This window comes from Aethalodelphis obliquidens, unplaced genomic scaffold (genome assembly GCF_003676395.1).
Source record: "Aethalodelphis obliquidens isolate GAN/ISIS:26980383/991018 unplaced genomic scaffold, ASM367639v1 scaffold13, whole genome shotgun sequence".
NCBI classification, from domain to species: Eukaryota; Metazoa; Chordata; class Mammalia; order Artiodactyla; family Delphinidae; genus Aethalodelphis; species Aethalodelphis obliquidens.
In genome coordinates this window covers 1,829,930-1,848,991 of record NW_020837957.1, presented here as the reverse complement: position 1 = coordinate 1,848,991, position 19,062 = coordinate 1,829,930, and the positions used below count along the sequence as shown (strand labels likewise).

At 41.2% G+C, this 19,062-nt stretch overlaps 1 protein-coding gene across 1 annotated transcript in view; it reads right to left on the bottom strand.

Moving 5' to 3' along the window:
- Window positions 1–9,278: 9,278 nt before the first annotated feature.
- ROR1 (ROR family WNT receptor 1) overlaps window positions 9,279–19,062 on the bottom strand; it is a 416,524-nt gene continuing 406,740 nt past the window's right edge. Inside the window, exon 9 of the mRNA XM_027113977.1 lies at window positions 9,279–13,326. Within this exon, the coding sequence (XP_026969778.1) occupies window positions 11,899–13,326 (1,428 nt within the window). The 3' untranslated portion in view covers window positions 9,279–11,898. The remainder of the gene's footprint in view (window positions 13,327–19,062) is intronic.

Below are 19,062 nucleotides of genomic sequence, written 5' to 3'. Positions count from 1 at the left end.
GGTTGCCAAGCAACTGGACCGAGGAGGGTCTAGAGTGAAGGAGGTGGGAGCTTCTCCGCTCCTCATCCAATCAGCGACGTGGGACGGCCTCTGGAAACCTCCGCAGCCAATCGTCCAACCGGTTCGGTTTGAAAGGCCAATGAGAGCCGTTGTTGAGGCCCCCTCCACCCCCGCTCCCCGTGCGCCAGCGAGCTCCACCAACTTTTTGACTCTACCCAGCTGGGGTGGGGGGAAGGAGGGGGGAAGTCAGAGGATCTAGCATGTAAGTCTGTAAGTCAGAGAAGCGTTCACTCGAAGTCCTCCGAAATAATGTTTTCTTTTTCTTTGAATATCAGAAACCATCAGGTAATAAGTGACCAGTAGTACAGGTCTGCACTTATTTATAATAACTTATATGGCACGTTAGCGTTCACGATATGTTCGCATACTTTATTATGTCATCGAATCCTGCAGTTACTCTGGGAGAATGCTCCACAACAGGGAACTACTTAAAATTTCTCAGATTCCCATCTCTTGCCGCAGAGTTTTGCACCTGCTGTCCCTTCTGTCTAGACACTCACGACGTTCCTTCCATCCTTCCTCCCCACATTTTTCCTTCACTCATCGTTCACATTTACCTTTGCCTATGATTCCTTATGGAATCCCCTAAGACAAGATTAGGCTCCTTTCTTGTGATCCTAGAGGACCCTGTTAGTATTTATCAGGCTGTATCACAATTGCTCATGGCATTCTCCAGCCCACTGTGAGCTACTTAAAGGCTTTAATCTGACGGTGTCAACTACAGAAACTGGCATCCTTGCTCAGAGTGCTTTTTTTTCTTACTATTTATTTACTAATTTTATGGAAACAGGACATGAGTTCAATTAGTTCATTCATTCCACAAATATTTATTTAGCACTTCTCATATGCTATGGAACAATAAAGATGAAGTGACTGCCCTTTCGGCTCCATATTCAGTAAGTAAATATACAAAACCAAAACAAGTGTACAAAACAAAAATCATAATTTCAGATCACAAGTGTATATAGACAATAAAACAGTAATGTGATAGAGAGTAGGTAGTTAAGGGTTAGAAATGGTGGTCAGGGAAGGCCTTGGTCAGGAGTAGACTTTGAGGTGATACATGAAAGGTAAGGTGAGAAGGAGCCAGCTATAAGAAATGTTGAGGGCAAAGAGTTCCGGGAAGAGGAAAACACAATTGTTCTCAGTCAGGAAAAAGCTAGGCTTCAAAAGGGAACCAGGGAGGGCCTGAGAGAACATGGCGGAGATGTGATTAGGATGGAGCCCTACACGGTGAGAAGTCTGGGTTTTATTTGAATAGAAATGGGAAACATTGAATGGCTTTAAGCATGAGAGTGTCATGCTCTGCTTTACATTTACAAAGTTACTCTGGCTGCCTTGTGGAGAATGGATTGTGCAGGAGACCATTTAGAAGGCTCCCATGGTCAATTTCATGTCCAGGTAGGGTAGCTTAGACATTCCCAACAACATCTTAACTTTACTGACATTTGGCACAATAAAATGATTTGATTCTGTGTTTCATAGAACTGAATACAAAGGGTTTTTTTTCTACTAAAATATCACCTAGGACCTGAGATTGAATTTTGGGGGGCTCTCCTTCAGATGCCATCAGATTTTCACTCGGGTTTATGTAGGACTGGCAATGTATGGTGAAAGTGAAGAAAGGGCTGCTTCTGTGAGAAAGTAATGGACCCAATTTGGGGATATTAACTAGGTTTCTTGATGATACTGTGGTGGCCCTGTGGTCCTTCCTTCTACTCTGATAGGGGAAAACTGTGATAATAAATGCAGACTCCTTTGTTTTTTTGTGTAAAATTTTACTCTAGGAGAAATTATGTTAAAGTAAGAGAGAAAGATAAAATTAAAGCATTCTTTGTTCTGAAGTTTTAGAAATTGTTATACATAGGGTACTTTAGTGCAGTGAAAATCAAGCTGGTATGTTCTCCTGCGACCCCTCAAATCTATTGCTAGCCTTGCCCTCTCCTGGGGACTTCAGACTAGTATACCCAGCTGCCTGGTTTTCACCAGGCTGTCTCAAGGACATTTCAAACTCAAAATATCCAAAAATAAACTCATTACCTCCCATCCTCTCAAGCAGCCTTCTATCCTGTTTGTTTTACCCAGTTTCTCAAGCTGGAAACTTGAAGTTCGCTCTGACTCCTCCTCTTCCTCATGACTTACATTTAATCACTTACCAAGACCTGCTGCTTTTCTAGCTTCTTCTCACACCTTACCACCAGTGCCCAAGTGCACAGCCTTGCGATCTCTTGCTAGAACACAGAACATCTTTATACTATATTCCCTGTCTCCACACTTTCCTGTCATAAAACTTGACAGTAATTATTTAAACTAAACATGTGATCATGTAATTCTCTGCTTAAAATACTTCAAGGAATCCCCTTCATCTCTCCAGCTTATTCTGCCTCCATCTACAGAGTTTTAAATGTGGATTGACTTCTCAGGGTGTGGGTAGGGTGGCTGAAATTGTGGACAACTTTGTATGTGTCTGTATATCTATGTGTATGTGTGCGCACATAGACTTTTTTTTTGGTAGAACAGGGGCCATGGAATTCATTCATTTTAATAATAGCCTGTGATGTAAAAAGCTTAAGAAACTATGCACTACAGTACAAAGGACTGAAAAGAGAAATGTTGCATTATATTTCTTATGGTAGGCAGAATTCTAAGATGACCTCCAAGAGCTCCACCCCCTGCATAATCCTCAGGACTGTGAATATGATAGATTTTTCTCCTGGGATTAAGTTGACTTATGTGGCATAGTTGACTTTAAGAAAGGGAGATTATCCTGGATGAGGCTGACCTCATCTGGTGAGCCCTTAAATGGGACTGGGCTCTTCCTAAGGCGAGTAATTGACAGCATGAGGGGGATTCCACGTGAGGGAGATCCTCTGTTGACACTTTTGAAAATGGAAGGGGCCAGGAGGCAAGGAATTTGGGCAGCCTCTAGGAGCTGAGAGTGGCTGCTGGCTGACAGCCAGCAAGAGAATCAGGGCCCCAGTCCTACAACCATAGCAACTGAATTGTGGGACAAACACATGAGCTTGGAAGAGGACCTGAACTTCAAATTAGAACATAACCTGGCCAATACTTGTGAGACCCTCAGTCATGCCATACCGAGGTCTGACCGAGAGAGTTGTGGGCTAATAAATGGTATTGTTTAAAGATATGAAGTCTGTGGTATTTTGTTATGCAGCAATAGCTAACTTATACTACTTCTTACCCAGAGTGCACAGCTACTGACCAAGACAAGCTTTGTGGCACAAGGTCAGTCACTTACTGAGCTGGATTTACCTGATTCAGTGTGGAAAGAACTTGGGACCAGTTGATAGACATTAACATATGGCTTTAGACAGGGTTAGGGGATAACATGGGTATGGCATCCTGAAAAATGAAGTGAACCAAGGCTCACGCACAAGTTTTCATCATCCTCGGTGAGCAAGGCACCTGACAGTCTATTTTATTAAACATTTGCAAAGTTACTGAGGCCATCTCCAGCCTTAACAACCAAGAATCCCCTCCCCCTCTTTTTAAAAACAATTCTTTCCCTCAGGAGTGGAACAGATGTTTTCGTTTTACTTAAACTAAAAGACTGCTTTTCTCATCCACCAGGAATATGTACCAGTACAAAGTGTTAACCTCATTTGGATTTGAACCCCCATCCTCAAGAGCAAAAGAAGGCTGAGGATCGCCAAATGTCAGCTTAGCTGTGAGAAGCGTTTTAAATCATATTTTGACGTATGTTACACTGTTAACTAGAAAATGAAGTGCAGCACACATGCTTCTAGTAACTCTGGTTTCAAATCATATGATCCCTTCTTTGTCTTGAAGACCTTTTGATGTGTGTTCCCAATATTGAGTTTCTCTGCTTTTAATAATCTTATATTCCTTCCTCAATATAAATGTCATGAAAAATACGGAATGCTAATCTTCAAAGCTCAAACAGGAAGAAAGAGGTAGGCAGCATAGTTCAGTGACTTGAATTCCTGAAATTTCTCATTTAAAAATTTTATTTTAGCTTATAAAAGTCTAGGCTCAAAGAAACGCTTGGTTCCCCTTTGTAAAGTTGAAGTTGCAGGCTCCCCCAAACTACAGAATTCTGTTAGCTGTAAAATAATTTGGTCTCTCCCTGTCAGGTACCTGAGATGCAGGGGCCCATGGATCACTATTTATATCTATATTTGTGTCTACCTAACAGAGGGGGACACAAAATCAATACATGCTGGCTTTTATTTCACCTTCTTTGCTTTAGCTAGGGCGAGCCAGAGTCCAGGTTTGCCTGGGACTGGGGGAATTCATAGGAAAAAGGACTTTCAGGGCTAAAACTGGCATAATCCCTGGTAAACTGGCACCCCTGGCTATCCTAGCTTGGGCTTCAAGAACCTTTTTAGGGTGGGAGTTGCGTAGACAATTTGGTAACAGCTGTTTGTTTTTGGAGTTGGTGTTTAAAGGTTTGTGTCTGTTTGTTTTTCATGGCAGGCTGGTGCCCAGACCTCGTAATCATAGTTCTGAAACATCATGCCCAAAATTACATCAGGAGAGGATATTAGCAATGCCTATGATGAAGGAATGCAGTGCCTGCTTGGGTACTTTATTTGCGCTGAAGTGTTTTAGGAGAATCATGTCTCCTTTCACTTTGTTCCCAACATGGGAACACCAATCACTGAGAGATAATGCATTTCATAATATCTAAGTACGACTGTGACTGTTAAGTGTGTGTGTGTGTGTGTGTGTGTGTGTGTTGGGGGCAGGGGGACTAGTTAAAGGATATAATTATTCTAGGCTTCTTTCACATATATATCTACAAAGGCGGACCAAGCTTTTAATATACCTTTGCATAGCGCTCTCAGTTTTCCCCTGGGGAGTTCCAGAATTTCAACATGGGAGAAGCTTTGAGGTGGCAATCAGCTTGGAGGGGGTGTAAGGGATGACATATGGTTTACGGATAGCTTAGCGATGTGTCTTGAAGCTGTTTTTACTTAGTGTGTGTTTATTAGGGGTGGTTTGAAGGGAGATGATGAAACATTCATGGGTTAAGCCCACTCCCACTTCACTGGCACCAGTATGGAGTGTTCTACGTTATGGCATGTGCATGAATAATTAAGTAGGATATTTGTGCTCTAAATATTTTACCACATTAGAAAATAATGTATCGCTTTATAAAAATTGTTTAAAACACATTGAATAATGATAGCAACATTGTCACTTTTTGAGCACCTCCTATGTGGCAGATATTTCTCATATTTTTGTATGTGTTCTCATTAAATGCTTATATCAACTCTGAAAGACAGGTATTAGAGAAAACGGATAAAATTGTATATACTATGTTTTTGAGAACTTTTGTGTCAGGCAGTCTTCTCTGCAACTCATTTACGTTACTTAGCTTCAATCCTATGAAGTGGATACATTTTCAGATGAAGAAACAGCAGTTCAGTAACTTGTGTAAATTCACATGGTTACCAAAAGGTGAAGGGAAGATTTAAACCCAGGCTGTCTGACATTAGAACCTTTACTCTCAACCTCTGTGCTACATTTATACCGTTTTACGGATAAGGAAGTAGAGATTGCTTTACTTACTCAAGGTCATCCGGATCACGGGCTGGAGCAGTTGAAAAGTACATGTGCCTGCGCCATTCTCCTCATCCAGGGTCCGTGAGGGGGGGGGCGGGCGGTGGACATATAGTGTCAGATGCTATGTCTGAGGAATTTATAGATTTTATGGTCACTTTTATGGCACATTCTGGGGTGGTCTTGAGAACTTAGAATTTTTAAAATCTCCCCAGACCATTGTGATAATGACCAGGTCTGGCAACTGTTGCCCTACTGTAGGGCTGGCTAATAAGTTTCATTCCTGGTGCCATTCTTGACTGATTAGTAGGTTATCTAGAGCAGCATGTTGAAACTGTTCAGGCTAACTCTGAGCTCAGCTGGGAAGAGCGCCAGTGAGTGATTAGCCGCACACACAAGAGACAAGGGCGCTGGTGTCCTGGGTTTGCTATACTGACTCTATGTACTCAGGGCTTCAGCTGGGCTGGGGATTGTGTTATTGTTCCCAACTATTCACCCCCTTCCCTGGAAGAAGGTTCTGCCTCCTTGCCCCTGACTGTGACGGTGTGGCTTGCGGTGCCTCTCAGTAGGTCAAGATTCATCCATGTCCTACGGTCAGCTTTGGCCTCAGAATTTGTGTTGACCAAGAGAACGTGAGAGGTGGACGTGATATACAGCATGTCTGAGCGCGAGTTTTATGAGTGACTGTTTCAGTTCTGCCTCTTGCTCTTTTCCCTGTGCCATGAGAACAGTGTGTCCTGCAGGGACCTGGGAGCAGCTACAGCAGCTGCCCCACCTCTGCTGACTGACATGAGTGAGAAATGAACATTGGCTCCTACAAGGCAAGCTGCTGAGATTTTGCAGTTATTATTGCAGCCAGGCTGACTAATACACTCCATTTCCAGAGTGAACTCTGGAAGTACAATTCAGTCCTAAACTGTCATTTGCCTTAATATTAGTTTTAGTCTTATCAGGTTGACTCTTAGTAAACTACCTAGATTATGCCATTGGGGAGTTGCAACTCCTTTCAAGAGATTCTAAGGGGCAGAGACTCAAAAGAAACCTTTCAGGGAACTGTGTTAGGATGGACCCCAATGATAACTGGAGTTACATCCCTAATGCCCACGGGCTGCAATGGCTGAGGAGCACGTGTCATAGAATGGAGCCTGATCTCCACCTATTTCTGTTGCAAATTACATGTGCCTCTACGGCCATGGAGAGCTTGAGCATTAATCTATGTCTTTGTGCAGCCAGTTCTGTAGTTTCGTGTGTGCCTTTGAATTTACATTCAAGAACATAGGTCCATGAAGCTTGACCTTTAGAACCACTTTCCTGCAAATTGAATATCCCCTTATTTCAGCATGTTGAGCTCTTGAGATATTGACCTTTTAACAAGTGTAAGTACATGTAAGTACAGTAATGCCCTATCTGATCTTAGGAGTCGTTCTCCTAATTTAACCATTTTGGGATAAGAACAGCTACTAACCTGGTCACTTAGGTGAGGATCAGTGTCATGTCGGGCCTGGTCAGCAAATGTCATAGTCCTCGTGTGAATAACCAATTCATAGGTGCCTAGGATTAAGTAGTCATAAATAGGTAAGCAGACCTTCTCCCTGTACGGCTCTGTTTTGAAGCGTTCCCAGCCTAATTTCCCAGAGGATTACGCTGACCTTGGGTGCTTTGATGGTTTGTAAGGCTCTCCTTCCTCTGAGTTAACAGCTTCCTAACACTCTTGGCATTTATGGTAACAAACTTCAGGTGCAGGCATCTTGTAGCTGCAAAACTTTTCCTCTTATGTGTGTGCTCCCTCGTTCCTTCTGCTCCTCTAATATAGCGTTTCCTCCTTAGCGTTTGAACTCTTGGTTGAAAAAAATGCTCTATAAATGAAGAGTCTGAGCTTCACCTCTCGTACCTCCCCCAGAGCTTTCCGCCCTCCAGAGGCAGAGGGGAGCACAGCGGAGCAGAGGAGTACTCAAGGCCAGCCAGTGGGGACTGACAGCCTGCAGCTGGCAAAGGAACACAGTGGGACCAGCCACAGGTGACTGCATGCAGCCAACTGGGTCAGGTTGTCACAGGAAGCTCAGGGGAGGCGGGCAGCCTCTGCAGCTGCTTCTGCTTGCTGTTTACTGGGAGCTGGGCCTTCCCCGCTCCCAAGAAGGACTAGCCTATCCTTGACCTCAAGTTGCAAAGCAGAGGAGAGTTCCTTTAGTTGTGTTAATCAGCAATGCAAGGAGTCAAAAAAAAAAAAAAAGGTACACTAAGAGACCAACTCTTTTGTGCTTGTCCATATGAAAGAAAAAGCTTTTGGTCACCTCCCAAGAATGTGGTCTTGAGTGAACTAGACAAGGAGTATATTCTTGGCAAATCTAGGTGCTGTTACTTTTCTATCCAAGTGAACAACTACAGAAAATATAACCAATTGCCAAATGGTTAATGCAAAAGTTTTTAGTGTTGAATTTTTGATGAAGTAAAACCTGACTCCCTTTAAGGGGACTAAAGTGGCTGAAATGTTCTTAAATGTTTATATAGACATTGCTAAGGATGTAAATGACCATCCTCCCACCTTCCACTCCCAGGCCTTTAGGCTGGCCTGTAATTCTCACTTATTGCTGGATCCCACCCCAGAATTTCTGATTCAGTACTTTGAAGTGAGGCCTGAGAATCTGCATGTCTAACAAGTTCCAAATCTGCTGGTCTGAGGACCACACTTTGAGAACCCCTGAGATAGGTAACCGTCTTTGAAGGTGTGTAGATAGAGCCCGTCTTTAATCAGTATTGAGTTGTTTGTAGGAGGTATTATCCGAGGTGGTGCTGTGAGCCTGCAGATGTTGGTGATTAAGGAATTAAGGGTAAGGCCCCAATCACAGAGTTGAGTTTGGGATGGTGGGAGGGGAAGAGCCTGGAGACATAAGAAGGAAATGGGAGTGAAGGGCAGATTGAGGAATTCAAGTGAGAGGGAGAAACCCAGCCTGACACCGATCTCACTGCCATGTGAAGTGATTGCTTTATTGAGTTTGATCGCTGAGGCGGTGACAAGAGCTGTACCTAAAACAGATGGATAAGGCCCTGAAGGTTTTATTGTATCCCCTTCTGTATTAAATAGCAGAAATGGACAAGTTCTTTGAACTTTCATAATGATACTCATTTTCCTTGACAGTGTGTATTAATCGCCAGATGGGGAGCTCTTTCTTTTGGGCAAATAAGGTCATAAAGATAAGCTGTGACAATTAAATGGCCACATTTCTTTTATTTTATCAATATGGTTGGAGTCTAAGTTGAACATAAGATGTACACAGCTTTTTCTTCTTCAGAATTCTAAGATGATTTTTGATATCTAAGTTCACATGGAAACATCAAGGCAGAAAAAGATGCAACTTTAAAAACCAATTTTCACATTACATTTGATTGTTAAGTAATTATTCAATATATTATTTTGATTTTAAAAATTAGAATCTTGCCATATATAGGTGGGTGATATATGGTCATAAAGTCATTGGGATTCTGCCTTCCACCTATGGTCACTAGCAAAAGAATGTCCAAGTCTATTTTAAAAGCTTACTTAAAAATAATCATTTCAATGAAATAGCAGTAAATACGAATTATGATTCCTCTTTCTATGAAATGTCAAACATTAGGAGAGATAATATTAAAGTTCCCAAATACTCCATGATAGCAATATTCAGGAAATAATATTTTATGGTAAACATTTTTAATAAACAGCAGCATAAAATAATCAGTGTTTAATATCATCTCTGGTGTGTGAAGTACAAATGCATATATCCTCAATATAAAATAAGCTTCTTGTCATTACAATTCCATGCTTGTCTATTTGAAATGCCCATAATAACAAATCAAACATTAAGTAATACAGTGATTAAATGCATGCAGTGAAAATAAGGAAAGATATGATAGGGCGAGATATCTGAATACTGCCATTATATATTTGAAGAAAATCTATACCGAGTTAAAAACAAACAAAGGAAACAAGGAAACAGACCAGATATAAAAATGCAGAGATATATTTCACTTCTGTGATACAAACCATAAACATAGTTTTGTGCAAAAAAGAGAAAAGATCTGAAAATAAAGTCATCTTACAAAACATTGTCCACAAAGCAAAAGATATTTTTCAGTCTGTGAAAAAAATACTATTTTAATACAAAAGGGACTGTGTTATATAGTATCACAGTGCTATTATAAAATACATTATTACAAGTGGTTTTGAAATTTAGTTTGCTCACCTTAATGACTTCAGTAATTATAAAATGTTTAAAATAAATGTTATAGTTCTTTATAAAAAACTAATTTGAATTTATTTTTTACCCATAGTAATGTTTTTCCAGAGTAGATATCTTACTGGCTCATGGAATGCTACTTTCCCTTTAAGGGACTCCTAGAAAAACTCAGGTTCACTGAAATTGTGTTTACTTAAAATAATAAATATTCTTGGAAAACAATTGATTGTCGTATGATATACAAAACTGTGGTTTGAATCTTCATCATTAAACAGTTGCATAGCAACAAAAGGATACAAATATTCTCCTCTACCTAAAGTTAAGAAATGTAACTTCTGAATCAGCTTATTTATGCCATAAAAATATGTCTTAATTTATTTCTGAATAAATCTGAATATAGCCAATTCTTTGTGTTCACAGTACCTATAAGTCCACATTTGTTGTCTGAAGATTCAGTGTTTGGGAAAAATTGCAACACATTTTGGTAAACATATTTCTTTGATTTCTCATCCTAATTGAATTTTTTGTTTTACAAAATTGAAATGTCAACGTGCTTCTAAGTCTCTTACATTCTCCTCATCAAATATCATTTCCAGGAATTACTTTATATCCTGTAAGTCTCTTTATAAGTCTCTTCAGCTGTAAAATAAAAAAATGAGACTTTGAGACATTGCTCTTAGAATAAATGAGTTATTCTTTTAACAAGAGAAAAATCAGTCATAACATTCCTTTCTATATAGAACTTGAAACCCATAAGAATTCTAAACTTGGCAGAAGATGGCTAGCAGGTAAGGCATGAGATGCACATTTGATACCTTCCTTCCTCTAACTAAGGCAAAAATGATCACGTTGCTTCTAGTTACCAGCTTAAAAATTTCAGTTCATGGTTATCTTTGAAGTGAGAACTCAGTACTTGTTTTTTTAAAAATACTGTAACATTTTGCAAATAGAATTCATAGTCTTTGGATTCCAACTAACACTATGAATACATTGTCATAACTCTTGGTGCTAGAATAAAATCTGTGAACATTTCCAGATCAGAAAAAAAAAAAAAGTGAGAGAAACTTTAAATTAACTAGATACTGGTGTCAGAGGGTTTCCTCCTTCCCCAGAGTCCACTGATCATATGCACCCCCATACCTTAGACAGCGCATAAGCAGGAGGATGCAAGCATGGATGGGCTGGTCTGTAGCCACACCCCTATTCTTCAATGTTATTGGTCCAGGGAAGCTCCTGTGAGGCTGTCCCCATGGGAACCCTTGTTCCTTTCCCATGGATGCTGATCGAGGCGAAGGGGCCATTTTCCTGACTGTGCTGCCTTTGGTGCCTCATTTCTAATGCAACACAGTGAACTATCAACCAGCGGTCAATTTCAGCATCCACATCTAGCCTTATGATCTGATGCCCTATGTTATTTCAAGGGCTTGTGTAAACACACTGTGGAAAAAGCCTTCATGATCAACAGAGGAGACTCACAAAGAGGCACACTTTTCACTTCCCAAAGAAGCCCCACTGTGTAGAAGGCTTCAGGGAAACTTACACTTATGGCTCGTTTCCATCTGGGATTTTAAATCTGGCCTAAAGTTTCCTCACTGATTCTGAACATCACTTCCATACAAACATGCATAGAGTCTAAATTGAATCAACATAATTCCTGAACATCTGTCCTGAAGAAAAGACAGCAGGTAGACAAATGCTATGGTATATACATTTTGGGGAGAGAACAGTCATGGCAGCCAAAGGTGAATACACAAAGCACCGTTTGACTTTCCTTTTTGGTTTGATACTTAGTCATAAGGTTCGTTTCCTCTTCACTGGTTTGCAGTTTTCAGTACTTGAAACCAGATGTACCAATCCCAGTGGCATGGCCTACACCCTGATGGAGTGTTAATCCCACAATGTTTTTTTTCTGGCTGGTGTTTGCCCTGGTTGGTAAGACACAGTTAAACTTCACAGAAGATACTTGTTGCAATGTCTGCTAAATGAGAACCTTACTTTAATAAAAACATTTGAATATAAATCTTTTCTACGACTTTCTAGTTTTTCCTGTATACCACATTTACAAAAGTTGTGCATTTTACAGTTCTGCAGAAATCATAGATTCGGTGTGTCCATGAATGTTGGAGTCTCCTAGCAAAGATGGTTGCTTTGAGTCTATTTTGTAGGGTTTTTGAGACTTGTTGCCAAAAACGGTGATACCCATTCCACCGGGATGATTCGGAATCGACATGTGTGGTAGTAAGGGAATATTTGCTTCCTGATTTGATCCTGATGAAGGTAGGCTGGTCACATGACCAGTACTAGTCGACCCACTGGCACTGCTCGGGGACCGACTCTTGGGAGGTGGGCAGTGCTGAATCACTCTGGGAGGACCTGCTGGCTGATAGTGGGCAGCTGGAAACGCTGCATATCCAGGAGGTATTGGGTATCCATTGATGGGGATGAATCGCTGGTTCTGAGGTATTGGCGGGCTGATGAAACCAGCAATCTGGCCCTGTGGTGTAATACCCTGGCTCGGGAACATGTAATTGGGATATCTGGGGTTACTGAGATTACTCACTGGGCTGGCACTAAGGGAGGTTGTCTGCGTGGTGGCATTTCCGCCGGAAGGAGTAGTAGAGCTGGTATGACTTGAGAGTCCCTCCCAGGACCGAAGCCGGATGTGAATATCTTTAAATCTTGGTCTCCTGGAAGGAATCTCATTCCAACACTCTGTCATGAGGCTGTACATTCTTGGGGGGCAGTCTTCGGAGCATGGTAACAGCTGTCGTTTTCTCACCATCTCGATCACTTCCTGGTTACTAAATCCATAATATGGCTGGAGTCCAAAACTGAATATCTCCCACAAGACAACCCCAAAAGACCAGATATCTGAATCAGAAGAGAATTTACCATACATGATGGCTTCAGGGGGCATCCAGCGAATAGGCAGCAAAGACTTACTCTGCACCCTGTAGTAATCAGCGGAGTATATTTCTCTGGAAAGCCCAAGGTCTGAAATCTTTACGTGAAGTTGCTCTCCGATTAAAATATTGCGAGCTGCAAGGTCCTTATGGACAAAGAAGTGACTAGACAGGTATTCCATGCCGGCTGCGATCTGAATTGCAATGTGTAGAAAATCTCCATGATCCAGGCTGGATTTTACAGTCCCATCTTCATCACTGCTACAGCCAACGTCTGAATGTGGGGACCGCATGATGAGGAACTCGTGGAGATCCCCCTGATTCATATACTCAAAAAGCATACACACAGGTTGTTCCTGAGTGACAGCCCCTAGAAGGCAGACAATATTGGGGTGGTGTAGTTCGGCCATCAGGGAGGCTTCTTGTTGAAATTCTGTCCATTGCTGGGGGTTGTTATAGTCTTTCAAGGTCTTTATAGCAACTAACTGAGCATGGTCCATGCCTGGGAGATAGAGATGGCCCTTATAGATCTTTCCAAAGGCACATTCACCCAATTCTTCCATAAAACGTACAGCAGAAAGAGGCAGCTCTTTAGCCTTGCTCTGTAGGAAAGAAAGGCAAAGTGTGGTTTAAAACATTTTCTAAGGCAAGACATCCTGGCATCTGAAAGGAGGGGTGAGGCATATTGAGAAAGCTTCTGTACATCAAATTAATCACAACATTGTACATCTAGAAGTCTTTAGAATTGTTGGCTACAACTTAGGCATAGGCAGAGTTTTGTCCACCACTCCCCTATCCCTCCATGCACACCCCCTGCTCCAACAATGGTTTCCTGCTGTTACCTAGAATCTTGCTACTCAAAGAGTGGTCTTGGGAAGAGCAACATTGAAGCTCACTACAAATGCAGACTCTTGGACCCACCTCGGACCTACTGAATCACGATGTGCATTTAACAAGACCCCAGGTGATTCTGGTGAATGTTAGAGTGTGAGAAGCACTGCTGCTGAGGATACAGCCTTAATCCTTAGCCTGGGACCTAAGAGTATTTGTGACCTGGTCTTACCCTTGCTACGCCTCCACATGATGGCATCACTTAGGCCGAATAGGTCTCCTCATTGTCCACATGCAAATGGCATGCATGTTCTTGCCTAATACCTTTGTTCTTCCAACGCTCTCCTATTTCTAAGGTATATATTGAGCTAAAGCCAGAGAAACCAAAACAAAAGGCTGTTCTGAGGTGCTCATAGTAGAGGTGGGGAGGTTTGGAATGTGCTTCTCTCTACCTATCGAATCCTTGTTCTGAAACTCTCCCTGACCACTCTGTTCTTTGCCTCCTGTGGAATCCCTCTGGCTTTACCGTCTGAATGCCACTATGTGCAGGATGCAGTGAGGTGACTGGCTACACGCTGACCTCCACAGCCACAGTTCAGATTGGAATCCTGCCCTCTCCACTTACCGGCCGTGTGACCCTGGGTACAATATTTAACCACTCTGTGCTTCAATTCCCTCATCTATAAAATGGGATGATAATCGTACTTATCTCGTAGGGTTCTTGTGAACTTTTAGTAAGTTAACATTTGTCAAGTGTTCAGCATGATGTCTGGCACATGGTAAGGGCTATTGAACTTTTAGCTATTATGACCTTGCTATTGCTGCTCTTTTTACGAATATACTTTGTCCTCTCAATCATATTTCAAGTTTTTTTTTTTTTTTTTTTGGCTGCACCGTGTGGCATGCGGTATCTTAGTTCCCCGACCGGGGATTGAACCCATGCCCCCTGCATTGGGAGCACGAAGTCTTAACCACTGGACCTCCAGGAAGTCCCCCAGATTTCAGTTTTTTGAAGGGAGCTATTGCCTTTCGAACCAACCGATTATCTCTATGGCTTTGCAAGTGGGTTATTTACTGATTGACCTGAAAACAGACAGGAGAAAGCATCTAGCTCACAATGAAAATAAATATTAAATTGTGACATTTGATCTTGACAGTAAACATCTATTATGTCATGTGTTTTTACTATTTTTGAAATTCACCTCTGATCTATCCTGACATTTAATCTAATTTGTTAGGGAAAAAGTCATAAAAGCAATGCATTTGTACCTAAACTGATTTTTTAAATAATCCCTTTAAATGCACTTTAAATCCTTATTTTTTTAAAAAAAGTACTGCTGTGAGTATCCCAATTGAAGCTGATAATTTTGCAAATACATATGGAATTCAGAGCTCTCTGTACACAGTTTAAATCAACAGTTTAGAAAATTAACTAAAAATTTTCTCTAACCCAAACTCTACTAATCTAGAATTCATGATGATTAGCTCTGTTCTAGGCTAACTTTTGCAAGGCAAAATGCCCATTAACCTAATTATAAGTGTAAATAAACTTGTAGCATAATACCCACTTAAGAGGACAAAATAGAACTGAGAATTTTGAAACATTAATTCCTCCATGCAAATAATATTTCTTATCATCTATAGGTCTCACTAATTTGTTAAAGCAGATTTTATGGGGTTTGTATTTATAAATGTCTTACAGTAAAGTTACTTCTGCTGAAAGTAATGGCAACTTCTTGCTTTAAACATTTAGGCAATTGAAGCTTATTAATACAATCCTATTAATTATAGTATTGTTTGTAACAGATTAGAAATAACCTAAATGTCTACTTAGTGGAAACTGATTAATTGTGAGGGAGCTAGTAAAAACAATATTATACATTTGTAAGAATATTATACAGTTGTAAGAACAAATGAGGACACTTTCTATGTACTGATATCCAAAATCCTACTACTAAGTTAAAAATAAAAAGCAAAAGAACAGTTAATGCTGTATGCTGCTTTTGTGTGAAAGAGGAGGAGAAAAAGAATGAATATATTCATATTTCTGCCCATAGGCATAAAGAAACTCTGAAAGGATACTCAAGAAACAGCAGTGGTTATTGGGAGGATATGGAGGTGGGAACTGGGGGGAGGGGGGCAGAGGTGGGAGATTTTTCACTTTATGCTTTTTTATACTTTTTTGTTTTTGTTTTTGTGGTACGCGGGCCTCTCGCTGTTGTGGCCTCTCCCGTTGCGGAGCACAGGCTCCGGACGCGCAGGCTCGGTGGCCATGGCTCACGGGCCCAGCCGCTCTGCGGCATGTGGCATCTTCCCGGACCGGGGCACGAACCCGTGTCCCCTGCATCGGCAGGCGGACTCTCAACCACTGCGCCACCAGGGAAGCACTGCTTTTTTATACTTTTGAATTTATGAACCAGGTGAATATATTATCAATTCAAACAAATGAATAATTTAAAAACATATGACCCATCTTTCTATCTGACTGAATCCAGGAAATTTATTCTGCAATCACAATTCCTTCACTGTTTTTCCTTTTGCTTCTAGGGTCAGGATTCTGTGGTTGTTATGGAGTTCCTTTGGGAGAACAGAATGTAGGTGATGGGAAGAGTAACCAAGCCTACTCTGTAACTCTTGCATCCCTCAGATTGATTGTGCTTTCGTGGCCAGAGTAATCCAAAGTGAATTTTTCCCACATGACATTACGACAGGGATTTCCATCAGAACTTTACCTAATGATGTAAATGAATCCAATTTATGTGAAAGTTCCTTGAATGGCATGGTAGGTATTACTTACTTTTTTTTAAAATTTATTTTTTATTATTTTTAAATTTTTTTGTGGTACGTGGGCCTCTCACTGTTGTGGCCTCTTCCGTTGCGGAGCGCAGGCTCCAGACGCCCAGGCCCAGTGGCCATGGCTCACAGGCCCAGCCGCTCCACGGCATGTGGGATCTTCCCGGACCGGGGCACGAACCCGTGTCCCCTGCATCAGCAGGCGGACTCTCAACCACTGCGCCACCAGGGAAGCCCTTACTTTTTTATTTAAACAGGATACCCCATGCTTTTGGTGATAGAGAAGGGTATGGGACTGAGTAATAAACTACTTTTGAGGGAAAGTGGGAATGAGGAACTAAACCCAAGGAATATTAGACTGATCTAATGAGGCGTTAGGACTCTTCCCCCTTCCCCTGCTGAAGCTTAACCCATAGGCAGTGTGGGGTAATTCAAACCATGTAACCTTTGGACTCATACAAATCTGAATTTGCATCTTGGACCTGCCGCTTTCTATTATTAATAGTTAATATTTATATAGCACTTACTATGCGCCAGACACTGTTCTGAGCACTTGACAAATATTAACTCATTTACTATAACAACCCCGTGGGATAAGTCCTATATATTAGGTGGCTGACCTTGGGTGAGTTTCCTAACTTTTCTGAACCTCTATTTCCATATCTATAAAATAATATAATATCTAGCTTCCATAATTACAGTAGGGATTAAATGCAACAATGTATGAAAGTAATTTCCACCTAATAAGTGCTCTTTAAATCAATTTTATTATCCTTCTTAGGGAAGTAATCCAGAAAGTGGAGTCAATGCAAATGATTTAGATCCATTTACAGCCTTAAATAGCTCTAGATAGTCATCTATAATTCTATGTTTAAAAAACGAGTGTTTAAATTTCTTCTTGTTAATCTTTCTCTGTTCTCCTGTAGTTGCTGGTTTTTAAAAAAATTCTTTAAACATGACAGAGACTCTGTTTTGGAACCCGAGGGCGGGTAAGAATTTGAGTGGCCTGTGGTCTGCTCCTCTGAGGATTCTGGAAAATGCAGATGGAGGTGGAGGGAGCAAAGACCCACGTGGAAGAGTGGATGGTGGCAGATGGGAAAGGAAGCAAGCAGGCCAAACTGGTGGGGACTGGAAGAGAAGAGGAGGTGGACGGGACCTTGGCGCTGGCCTGACACATGGCCCCTGGGGCTTCACGGCTAAGAAAGCCGGCTGCATTCCCATACACTGAGGTAAGAAAATTAGCTCTCTGGTATTCACCTTTGGAAGAAGAACTCTTACTCTTGCCATTTTACAGATGGAGAAAGAGGCTTAGAAAAGTATCAAGAATTTTTAGGAGAGCCAATATTGCTGCCCTTGTGTGTACAAGGCCTTCTGTTTGAAACCAGAGAAGCTGGCTGGCCGGCAACCCCAGTTGGACACAGCATGTCTCTGGAGGCTCGGCCTGGGGCCTGACACCTTGCAGGGCTGTGAGGTCAGCCTTCAGTGTGTGGTCACCCTGTGGAATGATAATTGTTCTTCTTTCTCTCTGTTCAGACACATGAAAAAGTATGTTTTGACCCAAAGTGTGTCTTGTCATAGCTCACCAATACCTGGTGGGCCAGACGGCATAGAGTCCCAAATCATCTCCAGCCGACAGAAGGAAGGAATAGTTCATCAGAGCTAGTCAGAACCAAATCTGGGGATTTGCTTTGGAAAAAAAGCACGGAAAGTAACCAAAACGACCAATTTCACAAAACCTTTCCTCGGAACACCTGTGCATCAGCCAGCGTAGAAATACCCAGGAAAAAACTGCTCGGAGCTTGGTTTCAGGGGAACAATTTACACAGTGATTTGCAGTTTTTAAATGCTCAAGTTATTTGGTACAAATGAGTCTTAACTATAGACTCATTTTCAAATTTTACATAAATCCTGACCTAGTTAAAAAATCATAAAAACCCTTAAAGAAGCAGTCAGTAGACTGTATGGTTAGCTGTATTGTTGAGGAACAGATGGTTTACATTATACAGACCCTTTAGGCTAAACTTGTTTAGGTCTGGCATATTGTAAATTATATTTTGGTAATGAAAGTGAAATGACCTCTGCTTGACCTCAAGTGGGGTTTGTCTGCTTGAACCAATGTAGTGGAAAACTATGAAAGAAAATGAAGTCATAAAGTTTTGGCAGTTCAATTTTGGCTCATTTCAAGTTAAGGGGTTATAAATCTGTTTAGTTTTTGTTTGACAAGTATTTGTCATACAGGGATGTACAAAATGTAAAGAAGTGTAAAATACACATGAGGCACGCTGCCAAAGTAAACCAAGTACAAAGGAAAACTGGAATGAATAGGGTCCTGGGCTCCTATCTCTTTATCACTCCCTCCATTAGTTGAATGACAAGATGGGCTCCGTTTATTATATGCTGTAAGGCAATTAAGTACCTTAAAACTGAAACAGGCTTTCAGTTTAAATGTTAACATTTTTACTTCTCAAAGTAAACACACATCTGCCTCAGTGCGGTTTAAAAAATTATATAATTTTTTTGGGGGGGAGAAAAAGCAAAGTTGATGTAGAAGTTGATACATTATTCTAAAATCCAATTGTGCTTCTTCCCCTAGAAGTTTTTGAAGAACAACTGTGTTCAGGTTTAAATGAGCTCTTCACTGGAGGAAAATGAAGGGAGAATATTTTAGATGTGAGTCCTTAGATGTGAGTCGCTGTGAGTATTGCAGTCCTGTC